Source organism: Chlorocebus sabaeus, chromosome 24, assembly GCF_047675955.1.
Source record: "Chlorocebus sabaeus isolate Y175 chromosome 24, mChlSab1.0.hap1, whole genome shotgun sequence".
Lineage (NCBI taxonomy): Eukaryota > Metazoa > Chordata > Mammalia > Primates > Cercopithecidae > Chlorocebus > Chlorocebus sabaeus.
This window is the reverse complement of record NC_132927.1, coordinates 81,330,258-81,352,506: the sequence shown is the minus strand read 5'-3', so window position 1 is coordinate 81,352,506 and position 22,249 is coordinate 81,330,258. Positions and strand designations below refer to the sequence as shown.

General features: G+C 52.9%; 1 protein-coding gene across 4 annotated transcripts; it reads right to left on the bottom strand.

Annotated features, from left to right (window-relative positions):
• Positions 1–1,243: 1,243 nt before the first annotated feature.
• On the bottom strand, positions 1,244–9,699 carry PLD4 (phospholipase D family member 4). Of its 4 annotated transcripts, none has more exons than XM_073011376.1 (11): positions 9,470–9,699; positions 7,256–7,345; positions 6,604–6,797; positions 5,541–5,724; positions 5,043–5,163; positions 4,363–4,490; positions 3,375–3,728; positions 2,579–2,718; positions 2,303–2,468; positions 2,126–2,222; positions 1,244–1,716 (listed from the first exon to the last, which is right to left on the bottom strand). In XM_073011376.1, the coding sequence occupies exons 1-11, from the start codon at positions 9,494–9,496 to the stop codon at positions 1,517–1,519; spliced, it is 1,701 nt and encodes a 566-aa protein (XP_072867477.1). In that variant the 5' UTR covers positions 9,497–9,699; the 3' UTR covers positions 1,244–1,516. The 4 variants fall into 4 exon arrangements, with proteins under 4 accessions (XP_072867477.1, XP_007986205.1, XP_007986204.1 ...); XM_007988014.3 differs by having other exon boundaries at positions 2,579–2,691; positions 3,528–3,728; positions 9,470–9,693; XM_007988013.3 differs by having other exon boundaries at positions 3,528–3,728; positions 9,470–9,689.
• Positions 9,700–22,249: the final 12,550 nt, after the last annotated feature.

Here is a 22,249-nt window from a genome sequence, read left to right as displayed (position 1 = left end):
AGACCTGGGTTCGAATCCTGCATCTGCAGCACAGGTGCCCAGGTGGCTCCCAGGATAGGGTGAGTTCCAGTGGAGCCGCATCCAAGTCCTGGTCTCAGATTGGAGTCACCTTCCTGCCCTCCAGCTCAAATGCTGGTCCTCACAGCCCCATACACCAGTCCTGGGCCCTGCATCCCCAGGACAGTCCTGCCCCCACATTCTTGGACCTGCCCTGCACAACAGCCCACAAACCACACAGCCTTGCACACCCCTACCCTCGCCAGCCTGTCTCCCCAGCCCTCACGCGGGACCTGTTCTCTCGGCCCTGGGTTCCCTCCCTCTTACCCTCCCCGTCAGGGGTCCCCTCCCGACTTCCACTCTCCTGATCCCTTCAGCCGCGGGTCCCCTCCCGACTTCCCCATCCCTCAGCCCCGGTCGCCTCGCGTCCTCCCCGTCCCCTCAGCCGCAGGTCCCCTCCCGCCCTTCCCATTCCCTCAGCGCCGGGTCCCCTCTCGCCCTCCCCTTCCCCCAGCCCCAGGCCCCCTCCCCGCCTCCCCGTCCCCCAACCCCGGGTCCCCTCCCGCCCTCCCCATCCCCTCAGCCGCGGGTCCCCTCCCTTTCTCCGCGTCCCCTCAGCCGCGGGTCCCCTCCCGGCCTCCCCGTCCCCTCAGCCGCGGGTCCCCTCCCGCTCTCTCCGTCCCCTCAGCCGCGCGTCCCCTCCCGGCCTCCCCGTCCCCTCAGCCGCGCGTCCCCTCCCGCTCTCTCCGTCCCCTCAGCCGCGCGTCCCCTCCCGGCCTCTCCGTCCCCTCAGCCGCGGGTCCCCTCCCGCCCTCTGTGCCCCTTAAGCCGCGGGTCCCCTCCCGCTCTCTCCGTCCCCTCAGCCCCGCTCCCCTCCCTCGCCGCACCTGTCCGGCGCCGTAGGAGCCGCCCCCTGGCGGTGGGTGCGCGGCGCTGCGCCTTGGTCTGCGTTCCCTCCGCGGGAGTCCCGGGCGTGGGCTCCGCGGCTCTCGCTCCCCACGGCAGCCGCTGGGCGGGAATTTGGGTTCCGGAGCGCGGCAACTCGGCGCGGGGTGGGAGATTGAGGGTTCGCTCCGCCCGGGGGGCCCGTCTGGTCCCCGCCCCGCCCCGGGTTCTCGCGGACCTCGGACTAGCTGAGGCGCTGCCACGGCAGTCGCGCGGCGCGGCTTCGCAGGGGCGGGCGCGTAGAGGCGGGCCCTTGGCAAAAGGATGAAGGGCCGCCAGCGCTGGACTCACACAGAGGCACTGGGAAGCCACGAGTGTTTTTTAGGCCTGGCCTGTGGGCCAGGAGTCAGGGTAGGGGCCTCCTGGAGGGCTCCCTGGAGGAGGCGGGGCTTAGGGGGGCTGGACTCGGAAATCAGAGAGCTGGCGGGCGGTGCGCGGCGCCCGGGCGGTCGCAGGCGGCTCCTGGCTCAGTGCCGACCCGGGCTGCTTACAGGAGGAAGCTGCTGAAGCCCAGGCCGGGTCAGAGGGGAGGGCGGGGGCGGGGCGGGGTCGCCGAGAGAAAAAAGGGCCCCCCTCAGCCCTGCCAAACGCAGTCCTGGCCCGGAGCCTGTCCGTCCAGGCCGACGGCGTAGCGCGAACTCCAGTCCCGCTCAAAGAGCTGCCGCAGCTGCTCCTGTACCGTGGCCCCCGCGGGCTGCGCGCCGGGGCTCTGGGTGACCACCAGGCCCACCCCCGCCGTGCTGCTGAAGTAATCCTCCGACCAGTTGGAGGTGCCTGTGGGGAGGACGGAGGAGACGCTGGGGCGCCGGCTCCCACAGGCCTCTCCGCAGCCCGCTCAGCGCCAGGCCCGGCTACGGGTTTGGGCACGGTTGGCAGCTGGCCCCTCCACTGTCATCAGACCCCAGCCGGGGAAGCCCCTCGCTTAGGTGCGGGAGGGACAGCTGGTCGCGGAGGAACTCCATCCTCACCACGCGGCGCCAGGCGTCCTGACTCAGTGTTCTGGGGCCCTGGGGGGCCAGGTGACAGGCGGGTGGCCTGGTTCCCGGAACTCCATGGAGACCCTGTCCCCCTTCAGCAGCAGCCCCTCTGTCCTGAGGTGTCCACGCCGGTCACAAAGCCACTGCCTCCCTCGCCCGTGCCTGGCCACCCTGGGGCCCGCCCGCCGTGATCTGCTGGCGCTCACCTATGTAGGCTGCCTTCTCCGTGACCATGAACTTGCTGTGGTTCACCCTGCTGAACGGGATGTTGGAATGATTCCCCACCGGCACGATGAAGACTTTCTTAGGGGAGCAGAGGCAGCGCGTCAGGAAGGGCGGGAGGAGGGCGCCTTCCCCATGCCCGGCTGGGAGCGCGCCCTCACCACGTCCACAGAGACGTTGGCCGCGGGGTTGCTGAGCGCCTGCAGGGACCGCAGGTAGGGGAACATGGTGGGGTCCGTGTTGAGTCCGCAGCTGACCAGCAGGCGCACGCGCACACCCTTGCTGAAGGCGGCCGCCCGCAGCGCGTTGTCCAGCACCGGCCAGTACCTTGGGGTGGAGAGAGGCGGGGCTCTGCTTACAAGCCCCCGGCCCGGCAGGGGTCCCAGCAGGAGGGGACGTGCCCAGGAGCTGCCCATCAGCAGAGCAGGCTGCCCTACCTGCGGGGGTGGCTGAAGCGCGTGGTAGGGAAATACTCCATCACGGAGGCGTAGATGAACTCCTGGGCGCTCCCCATCACCGCCAACAGCGCCTCCAGGTCAGGGGTGCGGCCCTGGGGACAGAGTGCGGGTGGCGATGCCTGTGACGGGAGAGGGGTCCCTGAAGGCTCTGCCAGCCCAGTCCATTCTGAACTTGTGACCCCACCATGCACCACCCAAGAGGCCCCATGTGGTGGTGGAGGGATGGGGCCCAGGTGCCTGGAAACATGACGAAAAAAGGGGTCAGTTCCACAGGGGTCCTGGGGACTGGCTGAGGCCTGGTAGAATGACGGAAAGCAGCTGGACCGCCCTGGGCTCCAGGCTGGATTGACTTCCCAGAAACAGTTTCTGGCCACGGGGATGCTTCTCCACTCCCTTCAGGGTGCCAACCCCCCCCCCCCCCCCCGCCCCATCTAGGAAGATTTCCCTTGTTCTGATACAGCCTCTACTGCAGACCAGTCCTGGGCTGGCTGGGGGGCTGTCCACCCCCACTCCCGTGGGCTGATAAAGGAGGATCTGCCCACCCCTCACTCTTCCCTTCCTTCCCCACAGAGCAAGTGGGGCTCCCCTCCCTCTCCAGTGCCCAGCTAAGCCCCTTGGCCTTTTCCAGCAGTCTAGAGACTCCCAGGGCCCCAGGGCCTCCCATCACCTCCTAGGCAGCCTGTTTCCCAGGGATAGTGCTGACCAGCTGTCCTCCTGGAGCTAAGCCTGCCTCCAGGCACAGCCCAGAGCCTGCTGATGCCAGCCTGCTGCTCACCCCAGGGCCACAGTCCCACCCATGGTGCTGGCTGCCTGAAGACCCGGCTGATGCTGCTGGTGTCTGCAGGGCCAGTCCAGAGGGCTCCCTGTGGGTCTGGCCAGCCAGGGCAGAACAGGGGTCTCTGATGGGCTCCTTCTCAACCCGCCTTACTGAGAAGTAGGCAGTGGTGGGCACCCCATCAAAGAGGCCCTGAAAGGGCTGGAAACGGTTGATGTGAGATGAGAAGTTCTGAGGCCAGGTTTTGGGGAGGACAGCCTTGGGCACCCCCAGCACCCAGTAGGTCTGGAAGGTCTTCTCCAGGTCTTGGGCCAGGTGGCTGCAGTTATAGATGACAGCGCCAAGCTCCTTCACCTGCAGGGACCAAAGTCAGGTGCTGTGGGAGAAAATCCCCTCTGTGGGGCCTCCACCCCACTCCACCCAGGCCAGGGATGCTGGGGCAGGCACAGCCCCTGCCCCACGGATCCCCACTTGTGGGAAGCATTGCCTGTAGGAATCTGTAAGAGTGTGCTGGTGGGAGGAGCGCCCAGCGGGTCCCTGTGTTTTTGAACATTGTATTCCAATGATCAAAGCAATACATGTTTATTACAAAAACAATAGAAAATGCATCAAGGCATTAAGAATGGGATCATTCTTAATACCACTGTCAAGTGATAACCAGGGTTGCCTTTGCCATGACCATTCTGACACATTTTTCATGCATTGCTTTTCCTAAAAAGGCGTGTGTTTTGTAATCTGCATGTTTCCCTGGATAATGTGACTTGAACATCTTTCCATGTCATTTAATGTGATTCCACAGCATGAGTTCAGTGGCTGTGTAGAATTCCATCATTTATTAGACCAGTCTCCAATTGTTTCTGCCATGGTGACATTGTAAACAGTACTACACGACTTTCTCCAGATGCACTGAGATGTCAGGCCAAGTCCCCAGAGTTCAGGAGGGGAAGAGCTTCAGGCGGGCCTCCTATGTTAGGGCCCTGGCACTCACCTGCGTCAGGGACCGCCAGTCCATGTTGGCACTGCCCATGTATATGTGCCGTCCATCCACAACCCAGAATTTGGAGTGCAAAACGCCCCTGGTGAGCCGCCCCATGGGCACCCGTCGTACCTGGGCACCTGGTGGAGAGTTCAGGCAATGGGATGGACTAGGTCTTGCTAAATGCCAGCTTCATGGTGAGCCTGACCCCAAGCTCATGACAGTGGGGTTGACTCGGATGTCCCCACAACAGTCCTACTAAGCTGCTGCTATCCTCATCCCCGTTTTATAGGTGAGGACACTGAGGGATAGACTGGCCCAGGGTCCCTCTGGGCAGCTCAGCTCCAGAGCCTGCCTTTGTGGTGACTGCCCATGGCCTCTTGCTCCCCAGCCAGAGGTCCCAGCCTGAGCCTCCAGCCAGGGGTCAGAGCTGCTGGGCTCAGCAGGGCTCCGAAGCCACCCATGCTCTGCCCTGTGGAAAATGGCACTTTTGGTTCCTTGGAACCAGCCCTATGCCCAGGTGAAGCTGACTCAAAGGACCTCGGAGCCCTGGGTCCTGCCCTCCTGGGGTGTCCTAGGGAAGCCCAGGACACCTTTCCCACCCCTGCCCCTTTTCCTTGTCCCATGGTGCCAGCCAGACAGCCCGTGCCTGACGCTAGGGCAGTGGGGCCCAGCATGGTGCAGGTACCCACCTCGGGCAGCCAGGACCTGCAGGTCGGTGGACTTCCTGGCCAGTGTTGGACTGCTGGTGGCCACAGCCAAGGAAATGTTCCTGCCCAGCAGCTGCTGCAGCTTCTGCAGAAGGGCCTCTCCCTGCAAGGCCAGGCCAGCCATGAGAGCAGACCTCAGGCTGCCCTCTCCTCCGCACTCCCACTAGGACCCATGCTCTCCTCAGGAGACCTACCTATGACTGCCCACAGCTCAAGGTCAGGTCAAGTATATGGATGACCCTTGGTTGAGAGCCAAACTGCACCAGGCCCAGTCTTTGAGTGTTTAGTCACCCAGAGGCCCAGCTCCTTGACACCTCTGCCCTTAGAGCCCCCAAGGGAGTGGCCTAATCCCTGCTCCATGCTAGACCCTACCACCGAGTTGAGCCCCCGGGCCTGGTGCCCGAGACCCCTACATAGATGGGCAGCCTGACTTGCTGTGTTTCCAGCACCAGGATGCGGTGGGGTCAGGGCGGGGCGCACCAGCTGGGAAGATGAGTCGTTGACCCCAATGTCGGGCCCTGTGAGGGACCAGTAGTATGAAGCCACGTGGACGCTCTCCTGGGCAGTGTCCAGCAGCTGCAGCCAGGCCTGGCCCAGAGGCTGGGCGGAGAGGCTGCCGGCTGCAAATGGCAGGTCCTGGGGGATGCTTTCCACAAGGACAAGCCTGTGGAGAGAGCCACACTGGGCTCAGTATGGGTGCAGGAGCCCCCAACCTGCCTCACATCACCTGCCCCATCCCGCTGCCAAGCCAGAGCAACTGTTGCTCAGGTGGCCCCTGGGATGAGCCCAGGCCAAGTGCAAGGGTAAGGGTTTAAGGTATAGGCAACAAAACAGACTGGGCAGGGTGGGCCTGAGCCCAGCATGCTGCTGGGATGGGACACCCAGGAGCACGTTGGGAAGGAGCCTGAGAGGGGCTGCCTGGTGCAGAGCAGGTTAGACTGGGGGGTCCTGGCCCCACCCAACCCTGAGGCACTGCCCACAGGGAGCAGCTGCTCCTGAAGCCAGGAAGAGTAGAGCAGAGCTGTGGAGTCTGGAGTCTGGGGTGGCTTCCTGGTGTGGAAGCCCTTGGTGGCGGCCAGAGCTGGCCTGGAAGGGAAAGGCTGGGCCAGGGGCAGGCGAGATTCCATTTCCAGGGAATGTATGCAAGATGGCCCAACAGGTTCCTCCAGGGCAGTCCTGCGATTCCAGTACCCCAACCGCAGGGAAAGAAAGGTGGGAGGGAAGGCTGAGGGGCGGGAGGGGACAGTGACACTACTCCCCAGGAGTGGAAAGACTGAGGGGGTGAGCTCAGCACAGGCAGTGTTTTCCAGCCTGTCAGATCCCCCGGGTGGCAGCCTTTGTTTGCTGCAAAAAGCACCACACGCCTGCCCCGTCCCCAGCCCCCACGCCAGCTCATACGGTTGTGGCCCTCCCGGGTGACCTGCACCTTCTAGAGGAGCTGGTAGAGGGCCGCCCTTATCTCATGGGCAGATCCAAGGGCAGAAACACAGGCAGCAGCCCCAAACCAAGACCTGCCCAGGCAGGCCTCCATGGGCTCACTTACTGGCAGGAGTCCCTCTGCTTCCTGACCTCCGCTTCCAGGGGCTCCAGAGCTGGGCTGGAACCATGCCCCCAGGACCTGGGCACGTCCTTGGGCTGCACCTGGCCCCAGGTGGGAGGACGGCGCACTTGCCACAGGAGGTAGGTAAGAGCCATGGAGCCCAGCCACAGCATAGCCAGCGCTCCCAGGACCTGCAACTGGATGGGGCAGCACCCGCAGGGTCACCAGGACAGGTGGGGGGTTGACTGCTGGCTGGGCCACCATGGCCCCTCCAGTGCTGAGACAGAGACCATCTTGACTTCCCTGGACCTGTGCTGCCGCTGGGGTGGGACTAGGGTGGACAAGGGAGAGAGGAGAGTGATACAGAGAAGGGTCCCAGCCCAGGGTGGTGGCGGGGGTCGGGAGGCCTGCAGCCCACTCTGCAATGCCGTGGCTCGTGGTAACTAGCTGTCCCCAGCACCTCCAGCAGGGGGATAAAGGGAAGGTCTGGAGCAGCCCAGGGAGGCTTGCCTTGCCCACCGATCAGGGCACCTCTGCTCCCCTCCTTGAGGGTGGAGGCCCCCTCAAGGCTGCTTGTGTCCTCTCCACTCTGGCTCACAGCTTCTGAAAGGCCACTGATCCCAGCCACCTCCTCCCTGGGGCCCCCCAGTCCTACCGTGCCAGCCTCTCTGTCCCACAGGCGGCGGGGCGGCATGGAGCACGGCCACATGGGGGTCACTGCCGTTCTCCGAAGAGACTTCAGCATCTGCACAGGGCAGCCTGGCATCACCAGCAGCTCCAGCCCCACCCAGAACTGCCCCTCAGTGCCTGGGCAGCTAGGCACTGGAGACACCCCTGCACAGACACCCACATAAGCCCCCAAAAGCATCCCACTCGTGCCTGAGGTCACACCTTGGATGTTGGGGGTATGCTTTCCACAAGGACAAGCTGTGTGGGTGTTGGAGCCCGCAGCCGGCCACATGTCACCTGCCCTGTCCCCCTGGCCAAGCCGGAGGGACTGCTACTAAGGCGGTCCCCAGGGCTGAGGCTGGGCCAAGCGTGCGGGCCGGGGTGGGCGTCTGTGCCTGGCCACATGCCCCGGCTTTCTGTGTCTCCCACTCAGTGATGCTCAGTGAGTATCTAGGTATTTGTGTCTCAGTTCCCTGTTTCAACCACGACTGAAACTGTGTCTGAAAGCCCCATTTCTGCTTTTGTCGCTTGGTCCTCTTATTGCTGGCCTATAAATAACTGCTTCCCTCCTGGGCTGGGCTCCTGTCTTGGCCCCACGGCAGCCCCTCCTGAGAGCCACAGGTCAGAGGGGTCAATGGGGCAGCACCCTGGCTGGAGAGGCTAAGCGTGGAGAGGGCAGAGATGGTGACAGAGTGAGACCCCTGCACTGCTGGGGGAGGCGGTTGTCCTCTGCTACAGGGACTCGCCTTGTCTCCTAAGAGCGGTCACCCCATAAGGACCTGGGAGCCAGGCCATCCAAGCCCCGTGGCATGTGGGCTCCCACCCCCAATCCCACCTTCAAAGCAAGCAGTCAGGCTGCCCCAGGTGCCACGATGGGGAAGGGTGCCTCACAAATACAGAGGCGCCCTCCCTGGGTGCAGGGAGGGATCTGTGCCCATCATGGACACCTGACTGGCCAGCCTCTGACTGAGGTATCCACCAGGGCAGGAGCTGGCTGGCCGCTGGCCGGGATGGGGAGGTATCCAAGGTTTGGGGCCTGGGCCTGGGCAGTGCTGAGTGCCTGTGTCTGCAGCCAGGCTGGGCACTGGGACCCAGGGGCTCTGTGGGTTGGCTGTCCACCTGGGAGCAGCCAGCTCGGCCTCCAGGCCACTGGGGTTCGTCAGGGCTATCCTCCCACGGGTCAGGGATGAGGCCTTTGAGAACCTGGCCTGCCTCAGCAGGGGGTGGGAACGCCATAGGAGTCAGGCCTGGGCTGTGTCTGCCCTGGAGACCAAGTGTTATAGGAGATTGGGAGTCGGAGCATAAACCAAGTGTGGGGACGGGGACTCAGGCCAAGTCACTCTGGCCCAACTCCTCGCACACTGGGGGGTCCTGCAGAGGTGGGTCGGGTGCCGCCCCCACCCCAGAGCTGAACTCCGGGGGTTGCTCCCCCCACCACGCAGAGGGGACCTCAGGGTGCCTACCGTGTCCCCACTGTTCCCAGGGATTCAGGGCCCAGCATCAGGCCTTTGCCCTCCCCCACTAACTCTCAGAGAGAAAACACGGAATCCTGGGCTGTGGCTGGGCAATGAGAGGAAACATGGAATCCTGGGCTGTGGCTGGGCAACGAAGTGCCAGGGCCGTCCTTGGACAGCTGCTCCCCACCCTCCCTGCCCTCACCAGAGAGGGCCCTTGCTCCCTTAAATGCTCCAGGCAGATGGGCAGCTCAGAGCACAGAGGCCCTGCTTCTTGCAGGCCCCATCTCAGACTTGTAGCCTGTCCAAGGCCCCTCCCAGGACTATAGACCCCAGAGTGCCTCACCACCTCCTCTTGCAATGGAACCTGGGAGGCCCTCAAGCAAGGTTGGCTTGAGCTGAGACACCCTTGGAGAGTAGGGCTGTAGCCCCCTTGTCCCATGGTAGATAGCATAAGACCCTGCAGGCATCAGAGGTCATGGCTGAAGGTGCCAGATTTTCTGCCCTGCAGGGCATTAGGCACGGCTGCCAGTCCCAGGCTGAGGTAGAGGGCCCAGCTGTCACCTGGCTGGGTATCACCCAGCTGCACGGATTGGGGAAGGAGCCAGTCATCTACAGGACTAGCTGGAGGCTGTGTGACTCTCTGGACCTGGGGTTGCCAGGAGGCTGAGGCCATAGGGAGGCAGACAGCAGCCCCTTCCCCAGGCCTGGCTTTTCTCATCTGCCCTGGCCTCATTGGTACATACCTCTGGGGGTCGTGCCTTGGTGTCCATCCTGATTCCAGCCACAGACTGCAGGCCCTCAGCTCACGGGGCAGGCTTGGTGCTGCCTGTGCTCCACACCAACCTCCTCCTCTCTGCAGCTCACTGCTTCCCCTTCCAGCTACTTCCTCTTTGTCCTGAGAGGCCCCCTCTCATCCGAGACAGAAACAGACGGCTGGAGCTGGGTGGGCGGGCTAGAGGGTGGGGCTGAGAACCTTCACCTCCAGGAAAAATCTACACCCCACTCCCTCGAGGTAGAGGCCCACCAGTTACAGGCCTACGAATCAGAGTCAAGCTCAGCTACAGGCCACAGAGACCTAAGGAACAGTGGCTTCAGCAAGGTCGTTCATTACTCTCGAACACTAAGCAGGTCCAGGGGCTGGCAGGCTAGAGATAGCCTTGCTAGAGATGATGGCATTGCTCCACTGCCATTGGGAGCCAGGACCCTCCAGTTTTCAGATCCCAGTCCCTAGGATCCCTGCCTTCATGGCCTCACAATGGCTGCTAGAGCTCAGCCACTGCCTCTGTGTTCTTAGCAGAGAATAAGGGACATCCCAGAGGAGACTTCCTGGAAGTCCCACAGGGCACTTCCACTTATCTGTGATCTGGAACTTGATCTAGAACTTGGTCACGTGGCTATACTTAGCTGCAAGGGAGGCTGAGCAGTGGAGGTAACTAGGGTCTTTATCCTGGAGGACGAAGCTGGGGCCGCTCGCTGGCATATCTGAAAAGGTAGGCTTGGCTAGAGGCTCCCAGCAAGGGGCTCTGCCTCCCACTCCCTACCCCTCACTGGGGTCCCTGAGTAGGGTCTGGGACCCTGAGAGCACCCCTACTTTTCAGTGCAGTCTGGGTGTCCACCCTGGCTCCTCCTTGTAAGGCCTATGTAGGGCAGGGGTCCAGGGTGCTGGCCTCAGGGTGCCTGCAGGACACCCATCAGCAGGGTGCAGTTCCCAAGGGTGGGGCCTGTCAGCTGCACCCCTGGGGCCAGTTTAGGTGCACCAGGAAGTGAATGGGGAAGAGATCCAGCCTCCCCTAGCCCGTCCCAGATCTCCCTTCACCTTCTTGCTGCTCCAATTTGGCCTTGGGGTCAGTCCTTACCTCCCAGCCATGGTTGGGGAGCCTCTGCTCTCTGTCTGGGTTGCTGGATGCCTGAATGCAGCTGTGCCCCAGGCATGCCCACGAGGGTTGGGTCCTCCAGGGACTCTGGGTGGGGATTATTCTGGGTATGGGGAGGGGCAGCCAGGTGGACCCTGCTGTGACATTTGCAGGGCTGGGGCATGAGTATGAAGGGAGGCTGCCTTCTCCGCCCTCAAGCTAAAGGCAGTTAGACAGAATAGATTCTCTTCTGTCTTTTTTTTTTTCCTTTGAGAGAAGTTTCGCTCTTGTACCCCAGGTTTGAGTGCAATGGCTTTATCTCGGCTCACTACAAACTCTGCCTCCCAGGTTCAAACGATTCTCCTACCTCTGCCTCCCAAGTAGCTGGGATTAAGGCGCCTGCCACCACGCCCAGCTAATTTTTGTATTTTTTAGTAGAGACAGGATTTCACCATGTTGGCCAGGCTGGTCTCGAACTCCTGACCTCAGATGATCCGCCCACCTTGGCCTCCCAAAGTGCTGGGATTACAGCCGTGAGCCACTGCGCCCAGTCTCTTCTGTCTTGACAACAATGGTGTGTGAGGGCCTGGAAGGCCAGGGACAAGTGGAGGACCCCAGGGCTCCTTGGAGTGCTCTCAGAAGTCCTTGCAGGAGGGCCAGCCCCAGCCAGCCCCCTCTCTGATTTTCCCACATCGTGAGGGGCCTCAATGAGCCCACATGCTACACCCAGCCCGTGGGTCCAAGCTCATCTGCAGCCCCAGAAAACCACCTCGTCGCCGCCCCTGGCTGCCCCTCAGGCCAGCAGGACTGGGTACAGCTCCGGCAGCTCCACCTTGGGAGGATGGATCCAGGCTTGGGGACATTTAAGCAGGGAGTCCTGGGCCTTGGGCTCAGGGTTCGGCGGACTGTCCTCTTGGCCCCTCAGGCTGCTTACCCTGGAAGAAAGATTGAGGCTGGAAGGGGCCTCTAGACTCAGAGCCCAGGGCAGGCCCCTCAGTGGCTCCGAGGCTGGCTGTGTGGCCAGGACCCACCTGAGGGCAGCTCCTTGCTGGCTCTGCTCCCTCCGCTGCAGGCCCCGCCCTGAGGTCTAGGGCCCTTGGGTCCCATGGGGTGTGGGGAGGAACTTTGGGGATTTCCCATGAAGCAAAACACTTTTTCTTTAATTTCCTTTGTTATTTCAAAACTTATCTTTGTGGGAAAATATGACTCATTATTTGTCAGCAGAGCTAAGGTGTTTTTTCTTTTTACCCCAAATAAGTACAGACTGTCAGAGCAGGCTTGTGGGAGCACTTAAACCCTGCCGTAAGCACATCAGACATGCCTCACCTCATGGAGCGATGTCCTGATAAGCCCATCATAAATGGAAGCTGAAAATATTCTAAGTTGATAATGAAGAAAAAAGGAGAGACAACCCAAATAACCAAAACTAGAAACAAAAAAGAGACATTACAACTGATATTACAGAAATACCAGAGATCACCAGAGACTGCCTGAGAAATTATACACTCACAGACTGGAAACCTGGAGGAAATGGAGACATCCCTGGCACACGCAGCCTGCCGAGACTGAATCAAGAAGAAACAGAAAACCCGAACAGATCGATAAGGAGTAATGAGATTGGAACAGTAATAAAAATCTCCCAACAACAACACGAAAGGCCTGCAGACCAGATGGCTTTACTACTAAATTCTACCAAACTTACAAAAAAGAACTAATACCATTTCTCCATAAACTGTTCCAAAAAAACTGAAGAAGAGGGAATTCTCTCTAACTCATTCTATGAGGCCAGCATTACCCTGATACTCAAACCAGGCAAGGACACAACAACAAAAAAGAAAACTACAGGTCAATATTCCTGATGAACACAAAAATTCTCAACAAAATACTAGCAAATTGAATCTAATAGCACATTAAAAGATAATCCATTATGACTAAATGGGATTTATCCTGGGGATGCAAGGATGGTTCAACATACGCAAATCAATACATGCAATACGTCAAATCCACAGATTGAAGGACAAAAACCGTATGATCACCTCAATAGATGCCGAGAAAACATGTGATAAAATATAACACCCTTCTTCATGATAAAAACTCCCAGCAGGCTGGGCAAGGTGACTCACGCCTGCAATCCCAGAGTTTTGGGAGGCCAAGGTGGGAGAATCTCTCCAGACCAGGAGTTTGAGACCAGCCTGCACAATACAGTGAGACCCTGTTGCTAAAAAAATGTTTTTAAATGTGACCAGGCGCAGTAGCTCATAATCCCAGCACTTTGGAAGGCTGAGGTGGGCAGATCACTTGAGGCCAGCAGTTTGAGACCAGCCTGGCCAACACGATGAAACGCCATCTCTACTAAAAATACAAAAATTAGCTAGGCATGGTGGCGCATGCCTGTAATCCCAGGTACTCGGGAGACTGATGCAGGAGAATCACTTGAACTGGGGAGGCAGAGATTGCAGTGAGCCAATATGATGCCACTGAACTCCAGTCTGGGTGACAGAGCAAGACACTCTTTAAAAAATAAATAGGCTGGGCCCAGTGCCTCACGCCTGTAATCCCAGCACTTTGGGAGGCCAAGGCAACTGGATTACTTGAGGTCAGGAGTTTGAGAACAGCCTGGCCAATATGGCGAAACCCTATCTCTACTAAAAATACAAACAATTAGCTGGGCGTGGTGGCAGGTGCCTGTAATCCCAGCGACTCGGGAGGCTGAGGCAGGAGAATCACTTGAACCCGGGAGGCAGAGGTTACAGTGAACCGAGATCGTGCCATTGCACTCCAGCTTGGGCAACAAAAGCGAAACTCAGTCTCGAAAAAAAAAAATCAGGCAAAAGATCTGAACAGACATTTCTCAAAAGACATACAAATGGCCAACAGGCATATGAGAAAAATCTCAGTATCACTAGTTACCAGGGAAATGCAAATCAAAACCACAATGAGGTAACATCTTGCCCCAGTTAGAACGGGTGTTATCAAGAAGACAAAAAATAAATGCTGGCAAAGATGCCAAGAAAAGGGAACTCTTATGTTCTGTTGGTGGGAATGTAAATTAGCGAAGCCATTATGGGGAACTGTATGGAAGTTTCTCAAAAAACTAAAAATAGAACTACCATATGATCCAGCAATCCTACTACTGAGTATTTATCCAAAGGAAAGGAAATCAGTATATCAAAGGGATCCTTGCACTCCCATGCTTATTGCAGCGCTACTCACACTAGCCAAGATATGGAATCAACCTAACTGTCTATCAAAGGATGAATGGATAAAGAAAATGTGATATATACATATATACACATATATATACATATATATACACACACACACAATGGAATACTATTTTGTCATAAAAAGAATGAAATCCTGTCATTTGCAGCAACATGGATGGAACTGGAGGTCATTATGTTAAGAGAAATAAGCCAAGCACAGAAAAACAAACATCACATGTTCTCACATGTGGGAGCGAAAAAAGTTGACCTCTGGAGGTAGAGAATAGAACGATAGATCCCAGAGTCTAGGAAGGGTGTGTGGGTGTGTGAGAAACAAACTCACCCATCCACACCCAAAGAATGGACTTAGAGACCCAGAGAGGAGCCAAAGTGAGACTTTTAATGATGGTCTTGCAAGATTGGGTGTCTGGTGGGCTGGCACACCCAGCACAGTTTCAACAAGCAATTTATCCCCTAGTGCACAGGTCCCGCCCCCGGTTCCTCATAGGCTGAGTACTATGAGGTCACAACCTTCCTGGACGTCACCTATTGGTTGTTGGGCAGGGGCTTTAGGTGTTTTCTTTAGGGTTGTCTTGCTGCATTTTGTTGCAGCCCACAATGCATTGCAATCCTAGTTAGCTAAGGGGCTCTTCAAGTATTTGACTTATGACCTAAGTAGCTGGGCAGGCTGATAAGAACAGACAAAGTGAGCTATTTTACAGGCTAGTAAACTTTTATCTTAGACCAAACTTCTTTGGTTTGGGTGAGGGCAACTTGAGTAGGTGTGGGGGGCGGGGGCGACAAGCAGGTGTTGGCTATCCAACCAGGGGCCTAGTATATCCTGTTTTTTCTGTAGCTTGCTGACCTAAGCCAATTTAAGGCACTTTGTCTTGAAAATGGACCACTGTATACATTATTTCCTTCTGGTGGAGGGGAAGGACAAAAAGAGGATGCTTAATGAGTACAAATACACAGTGAGATGGAAGGAATAAGTCTAATGTTTGATAGTAGAGTAGGGTAGCTATAGTTAACGACAGTGTATTGTTTGTTTCAAAATAGCTGGAAGAGAGGACTTGGAATGTTCCCAACACATAGAAATGACAGATACTTGAAGTGATGGACACCTTAAATACTGAGTTAATCATTACACATCCTGTGCATGTAATAAAATTTTACATGTACCCCTTGAATATATACAAAAATTATGTATCAATTAAGAATATATCATGTCAAAAATGCAGGCTGGGTGAGGTGGCTCACGCCTGTAATCCCAACAGTTTGGGAGGCTGAGGTGGGCAGATCACTTGAATCCAGGACTTCAGGACCAGCCTGGGCAATATGGCAGAACCCTGTGTCTACAAAAATTACAAAAGTTAGCTGGGCATATTGGCGCATGCCTGTGGTCCCAGCTACTCCATAGGCTGAGGCACAAGAATCCCTTGAATCCGGGAGGCAGAGGTTGCAGCGAGCCAAGATTGCATCACTGAACTCCAGCCTGGGGTTTCCCCATGTTTGTCAGGCTGGTCTCGAACTCCTGATATTGTGATCTGCCCTTCTCGGCCTCTCAAAGTGCTGGGATTACAGGTGTGAGCCACGGCACCTGGCCAACTTACAGACATTTCTGAAAAGAAGATATGCAAAGGCCGGGCTTGGTAGCTCATGCCTGTAATCCCAGCACTTTGGGAGGTCAAGGTGGATGGATCACCTGGGGTCAGGAGTTTGAGACTAGCCTGACCAATATGGTGTAACCTTGTCTCTACTAAAAATACAAAAATTGGTCGAGATCGCACCACTGCACTCCAGCCTTGGCGACAGAGCAGAGACCCTGTCTCAAAAAAAAAAAAAAAAAAAGAGTTTTTCTTAATTTCTTTGGTTTTGTACTTGTATTTCATTTCTCTTATATGGAAAATTTTGGCTCCTAACGACTTTAATGTAATTACTAGCTTTAGCTTACCCTATATTTAACATGTTTTCAAAATAACAATTTCAATATCTCTATAGCCAATAATACTAGTAAGAGAAATTTAAGATTTTTTTACAAGCACTTTTTTTCTTTTGCTATTGTCTAAGGGTGTAAAGTCAAATACTCTGCTCTAATGGCCCCCATTTTTTTTCACATTGAGGTGTTGTATACACCTGAACCGACTGTTTTGAAAGACTGGAGGCAGGGATCTATTTCACCTTCCTTGTGGGTATTTAGGACTATTCCCTCTTCCTCTAACAGATGTGTCGGGACAGCTCTGACAAACTCAAGTCGCCACATGTGCGGGTCTTTGTCCCGGTTCTCTTTCCCATTCCATCCATCCGTTTATCTCTGTGCTGTGCTGTTCTATATTCATTCTCATGTTTTTGTTCTGAGGTGTGGGGCCTGATAAGCAAGTCTCTCCCTTCTTTAGAAGCACCATGTGCTGTTGGGGCAACTATTGAGATGACAGTATGGTTTTTCTCCTTTAATATGTGAGTGGAGTAACTTAGAAATTTTCTAAAATTAAATTAACCTTGGATTCCTGGCATAATCCCAATTGAACCAAAATGTCATACACAGTTTGATCCTTGGACAACACAGGTTTGACTTGCATGGATCCACTTACATGCAAACTTTTTTCCGCCTCTGCCTTTCCTAACATAGCAAGACCAAGCCCTCCTCATCCTCCTCCTCTTCAGCCTACTCATTGTGAATGCAATGAGAATGGAGAGTTTTAGGATGATCCACTTCCACTTGATGACGTGTAAATATATTTTCTCTTTCTTATGATTTTCTTAATAATATTTTCTTTCTCTAGCTTACTTTATCGTAAGAATACAGCATATAATACAGATAACGTATAAAATATGTGTTAATCGACTGTTTATGTTATCTGTAAGGCTTCTGGTCAGCAGTCGGCTATTAGTCATCCAGTTTGGCGGGAGTCAAAAGTTACACATGGATGTTTGACGGTGCGTTGGGGCTGCAGTGGCCAACGGCACTTTTTCCACATTCTGAGATTGGATAGGGCAATATTTTGTGCAGGATTTTTCATCTGTGCCCAAGAGTGTGCTTTTTCTTCCTCAGTACACACTAGTCCTGTCTTTGTACTAGATTATGAGAGAGTCACGTGCCCACTTTTTCCTACATTTTGAAGTTTGTAAAAATGAGATAAAATATTCTTTTTAATTTTGGCAGAACATGTAAAACTGTCTTAGATTTTTGACATCTTTGTGGGAAGATTTTAACTTCTTAATTTCTTTTAGGATTATAGGACTCTTCGGGCTTTCTGTTTCTCTATGAATCAAACTTGGCGAATAATAGTTTTCTAGAAATGGTCCATTTTGTGTAATTTTCCAAGTTGCCTTGCTAGGAGGTTGCTCATGTCGCCCTCGGCTGCATTGTAGAGCAGCCCTCCTCTCATTTCTCAGTAGGGTTTTGTGCCTGTTGCCAGTCTTTCCCTTCAGAGATCTTGTGGCCATTTTATTAATTTTTTCAATAAATCAAATTTATATATGTTAGTTCTGTTTTTAGTTCTAATTTAGTTTAGGTATTTTTAGTTCTAATTTTGTTTTGTTTTTCATTTATTTATGTTTTACCTTTATCTTCATCCTTCTACTATCTTAGTATATTCCTATTGTCAGTTTTAGACTTCCTTCAGTTGGATGCTTAACATTTTTGTTTGTTTGTTTGTTTGTTTGTTTTTGAGACGGAGTCTCGCTCTGTGGCCCAGGCTGGAGTGTAGTGGCATGATCTTGGCTCACTGCAGCCTTTGCCTCCTGGGTTCAAGCAATTCTCCTGCCTCAGCCTCCCGAGTAGTTGGGATTACAGGCGCGCGCCACCATGCCTGGCTAATTGTTGTGTTTTAGTAGAGACAGGATTTCACCGTGTTGGCCAGGCTGGTGTCGAACTCCTGACTTCAGGTGATCCGCCCACCTCGGCCTCCCAAAGTGCTGGGATTACAGGCATGAGACACCATGCCCGGCTGGATGCTTAACTTTTTAATGTTCAGTTGCTCTTCTTTACTAATGTAAATGTGTAAGGAATAAATTATCATTTAGTTCTAAATATTTTATGCTTTCTTTCATTCATGAATGATTTAGAAATCTGATGTAAGGTTTCCAATGTATTTTAACACTCTTCCTCAGTGAGCGATTGAGAGTTGAATTATGTTTGGCTTAGAGAGTGAAGTCATATGACACTGGGTTTTGAAGTGCGTTGAGCCCGGCCTTACATCCAAGCATGTGCTCGTTGCTGTAAGTGCTCCACATGCACCTGAGCGAAATGTGTCCTCTCCAACGGTCACGCCTAGCTATGGCTTTAAATCCAGCTCGCGAATCGTGCTGTTGGAATCTTATTCACCTTTTATTAATGTTTTGTCTGCTTGCCCTGGCAGTCACTGAGAGAGTTGTGTTGAAATTTTCTTTTTTGATAGAATTATCAATTTCTACTTGCAGTCTTGTTCATTTTTTCCCCATACTTATGGCTGTTTCAGGTACATACATGTTTTGAATCTTTTTTTTTTTTTCATCTCTAAGATTCTGATTTAATTGTTTTTTTAAAAAAAATTTATTATTATTATTGTACTTTAAGTTCTAGGGTACATGTGCATAACGTGCAGGTTTGTTACATATGTATACTTGTGCCATGTTGGTGTGCTGCACACATGTTTTGAATCTTTACAGCCTCTGAACAATACTATTCATCATTATATACTGGCCTTCTTTTCCTTAATTATGGTTTTGTCTTAAAATATATATTTTTGAAAATCAATTTAGCACCGGGCGTGGTGACTCATGCCTATAATCCCAGCACTTTGGGAGGCCGAGGCAGGTGGATCACCTGAGGTTGGCAGTTCGAGGCCAGCCTGACCAACATGGAGAAACCCCCGTCTCTACTAAAAATATAAAATTATTGCTTGAACCCGGGAAGCAGAGGTTATGGAGAACCGAGATCGCACCATTGCACTCCAGCCAGGGCAACAAGAGCAAAACTCCGTCTCAAAAAAAAAAAAAAAAGAAAAAGAGAGAATATTAGTTTAGCCACACCAGCTTTCTTTTTATTGATATTTGCCTGACCATAGCACTTGTAATATTATTATTTTAAACTCCATAAATTAAATGTTTATAAGGATGATATATTTATCTAACTACAATAATTATATATTTGTCTAACTAGATATTATTTATCTAGTGAGAGTGTATTTAGAATTATCCACTTTTAATGATTTCCTTTTTAAAAAATTCTTATTTATTTTAATTTTTTTGAGACAGAGTCTTACTCTGTAGCCCAAGCTGGAGTGCAGTGGTGCAACTTGGCTCATTGTAATCTCTGCCTCCTGGGCTCAAGCAATTCTCTTGCCTCAGCCTCCTGAGTAGCTGGGACTACAGGCACACACCACCATGCCTAGCTAATTTTTTGTATTTTAGTAGGGGTGGGGCTTCACCATGTTGCCCAGGGTGGTCTTGAACTCCTGAGCTGAGGTGATCCACCCACCTTGGCCTCCCAAAGTGCTGGGATTACAGGCGTAAGCCACCATGCCCAGCCACTTTTAGCAATTTCTTTATTCATTATTCCTTCTTTTATTTCAGCCTCTCCCTATGTGATAATTGTCCTTCTTCCTGAAATATATCCTTTAAAAGCTACTTGAATAGTAGTTTAGCTGGGTATAAAATATGGGGTTCTCAATTGTTTTCCTTGAGTCGAGGTGTGTTGGTAAATTCTTAGTTGTTATGTAACATAACAATATTTCTAATTTTCCTTTATTATTGAAAGATCATTTTTCTGGGTATAGAATTACAGATTGACAGTTCTTTTCTCTGGGAACTTTGAGGTCTTCAGAGTCCCATTGTTGTTAAGAAATCCACCACCATTCTTTTTTGTTTTGGAGACAGAGTCTCGCTCTGTCACCCAGGCTGGGGTGCAAATGGCATGATCTTGGCTCATTGCAACCTCCACCTCCCAGGTTCAAGTGATTCTTCCACCTCAGCCTCCCAAATAGCTGGGATTACAGGTGCACACTACCACACCCAGCTAATTTTTGTATTTTTCCTAGAGACAGGGTTTTGCCATGTTGGCCAGGCTGGTCTCAAACTCCTGACCTCAGGTGATCCACCCACCTCTGCCTCCCAAAGTGCTGGGATTACAGGTGTGAGCCACCATGCCTGACCAACACCATTCTTTTGTAGAGAATCTTTCTTTACTATCGTGGCTGGTTTTTTTTTGTTTTTCGTTTTTTGTTTTTGAGACAGAGTCTCACTCTGTCGCCCAGACTGGAGTGCAGTGGCACGATCTCAGCTCACTGCAAGCTCCGCCTCCCGGGTTCACGCCATTCTCCTACCTCAGCCTCCCAAGTAGCTGGGACTACAGGCGCCTGCCACCATGCCTGGCTAATTTTTTTGTATTTTAGTAGAGACGGGGTTTCACCGTGTTAGCCAGGATGGTCTCGATCTCCTGACCTCGTGATCCGCCCGTCTCGGCCTCCCAAAATGCTGGGATTACAGGCGTGAGCCACGGTGCCCGGCCTATTGTGGCTGTTTTAAACAAATATTATTATCTACAGTATTCCTCAATGTTACCGTGACGTAACTATGTAGTTTTACTTTCATTTATTCCGTTTGGCATACTTTATGTTTTTGTATCTTCTGTGGATACATGTTGTATTCATTTCTGGGGTTGCTGTAGTGAAGTATCACAGACTGAGTAGTTTATGCAGCAGAAATGTATTGTCTCACAGTTCCAGAGGCTGGAAGTCCAAACTCAAGGTGTCAGCAAGGTTAATCCCTTCTGAGGCTGTGAGGGAGGATCCTGTGCCTCTCTCATTAATTCTGGTAGCCCCAGGTGTTCTTTAGCTTATAGATGAAATTCTCCCTGTGTCTTCATGCCTTCCTTCTGTATATGTCTGTCTCTGCGTCCAAATTTCCCCTTTCCATAAGGTATCAGTCACACTGGATTAGGGTTGTCAATAAAAAGAGTCAAATTCTGTAAAATACTTGAAGAGATTTATTCTGAGCCAAATATGAGTGACTAATGGCCTGTGACACAGTCCCAGCAGATCCTGAGACATGTTTCCAAGGTGGTTGGGCTACAGCTTGGTTTTATACATTTTAGGGAGGCATAAGACATCAATCAATACATGTAAGATGTACATTGGTTTGGTCTGGAAAGGTGGGACAACTTGAAGTGGGGGCTTCCAGGTCAGAGATAGATTCAAGGATTTTCTGGTTGCCAATTGGTTGAAAGAGTTATCTAGGCCAGGCTCACGCCTATAATCCCAGCACTTTTGGAGGCCAAGATGGGAGGAACACCTGAGGTTAGGAGTTCGAGACCAGCCTGGCCAACATGATGAGACCCTGTTTCTACTAAAAATACAAAAATTAGCCAGGCATGGTGGCACATGCCTGTAATCCCAGCTACTCCAGAGGCTGAGGTGGGAGAATTGCTGGAACCTGGGAGGTGGAGGTTGCAGTGGGCCGAGATCACACCACTGCACTCCAGACTGGGCAACAGAGCAAGACTCCGTCTCAAAAAAAAGAAAAAAAAAAAAGAGTTATCTAAAGACCTGGAATCAATAGAAGGGAGTGTCTAGGTTAAGATAACAGGTTGTAGAGACCAAGGTTCTTACTATGCAGATGAAGCCTTCCGGGTAGCAGACTTCAGAGAGAATGGATTGCAGATGTTTCTTACCAGACTTCAAGAGTCTGTTCTATCAGTCTTAATTTTACTCTTTCTGTTTGAACGTTAATGCTGGTCACTGTGCCAGAATTCCAAAGGGAAGAGGGCATAATGAAGCATCTGACCCCTAATTTCCATCACGGCCTGAGCTAGTCTTTTAGGTTAACTTTGGAATGCCCTTGGCTGAGGGGAGGATCCATCAGTCAGTTGGGAGCTTAGATTTTTATTTTTGGTTTACAGGATCTACCCCAATTACTTCATCTTACCTTGATCATCTGTAAACGCCCTATTTCCAAATAAGGCCACATTCACAGGTACTGGCTATCAGGACTTCAACATCTTCTGAGAGACAACTTAACCCGTGGCATGTGTCTTTCCAAATTCTGGAAAAGTCTGGCATGATCTCTTTGAATATTTCCTCTATCTCATCCTTGCTACTCCCTCATCCAGAATCTCCAGATAGATGTATGTTATATGTTGCCACGTAATCTTCTATATCTATTAACATGTCTTTCACATGTTCTATTCCCACCGTGTTCCTGTGTATTGCATTATGGGTAATTTCTTCTCATCTTTCTTATAGTTGACTAATTCTTGTTTTAACTGTGTCTAATCTGCTGTTTAACTCTTTCATGGAGGTTTTGAAAGATCTTTATTTTCAATCACTATAGTTTTCCATATGATGCTTTTCTGACTCTGGCTGTATTCCATGCCATTTTGCTCCTTTCGCATCTTCCAGTACTATGTCCATCTGTCATTTTTTGCTGGTGTTGCTGCTTGATAACTTTTGGGCTGGGTATGGTGGCTCACGCCTGTAATCCCAGC

What these genes read in the sequence shown, in the direction of transcription:
- PLD4 (XM_007988010.3), bottom strand. Translation starts at nt 7,561, where the DNA reads ATGTGGCCGGCTGCGGGCTCCAACACCCACACAGCTTGTCCTTGTGGA. An exon ending in GGGACAGAGAGGCTGGCACG is followed by an intron (nt 6,798 to 7,255) that starts GTAGGACTGGGG and finishes TGCCCCATCCAG; the next exon opens with TTGCAGGTCCTGGGAGCGCT. An exon ending in AAGCAGAGGGACTCCTGCCA is followed by an intron (nt 5,725 to 6,603) that starts GTAAGTGAGCCC and finishes CTCTCTCCACAG; the next exon opens with GCTTGTCCTTGTGGAAAGCA.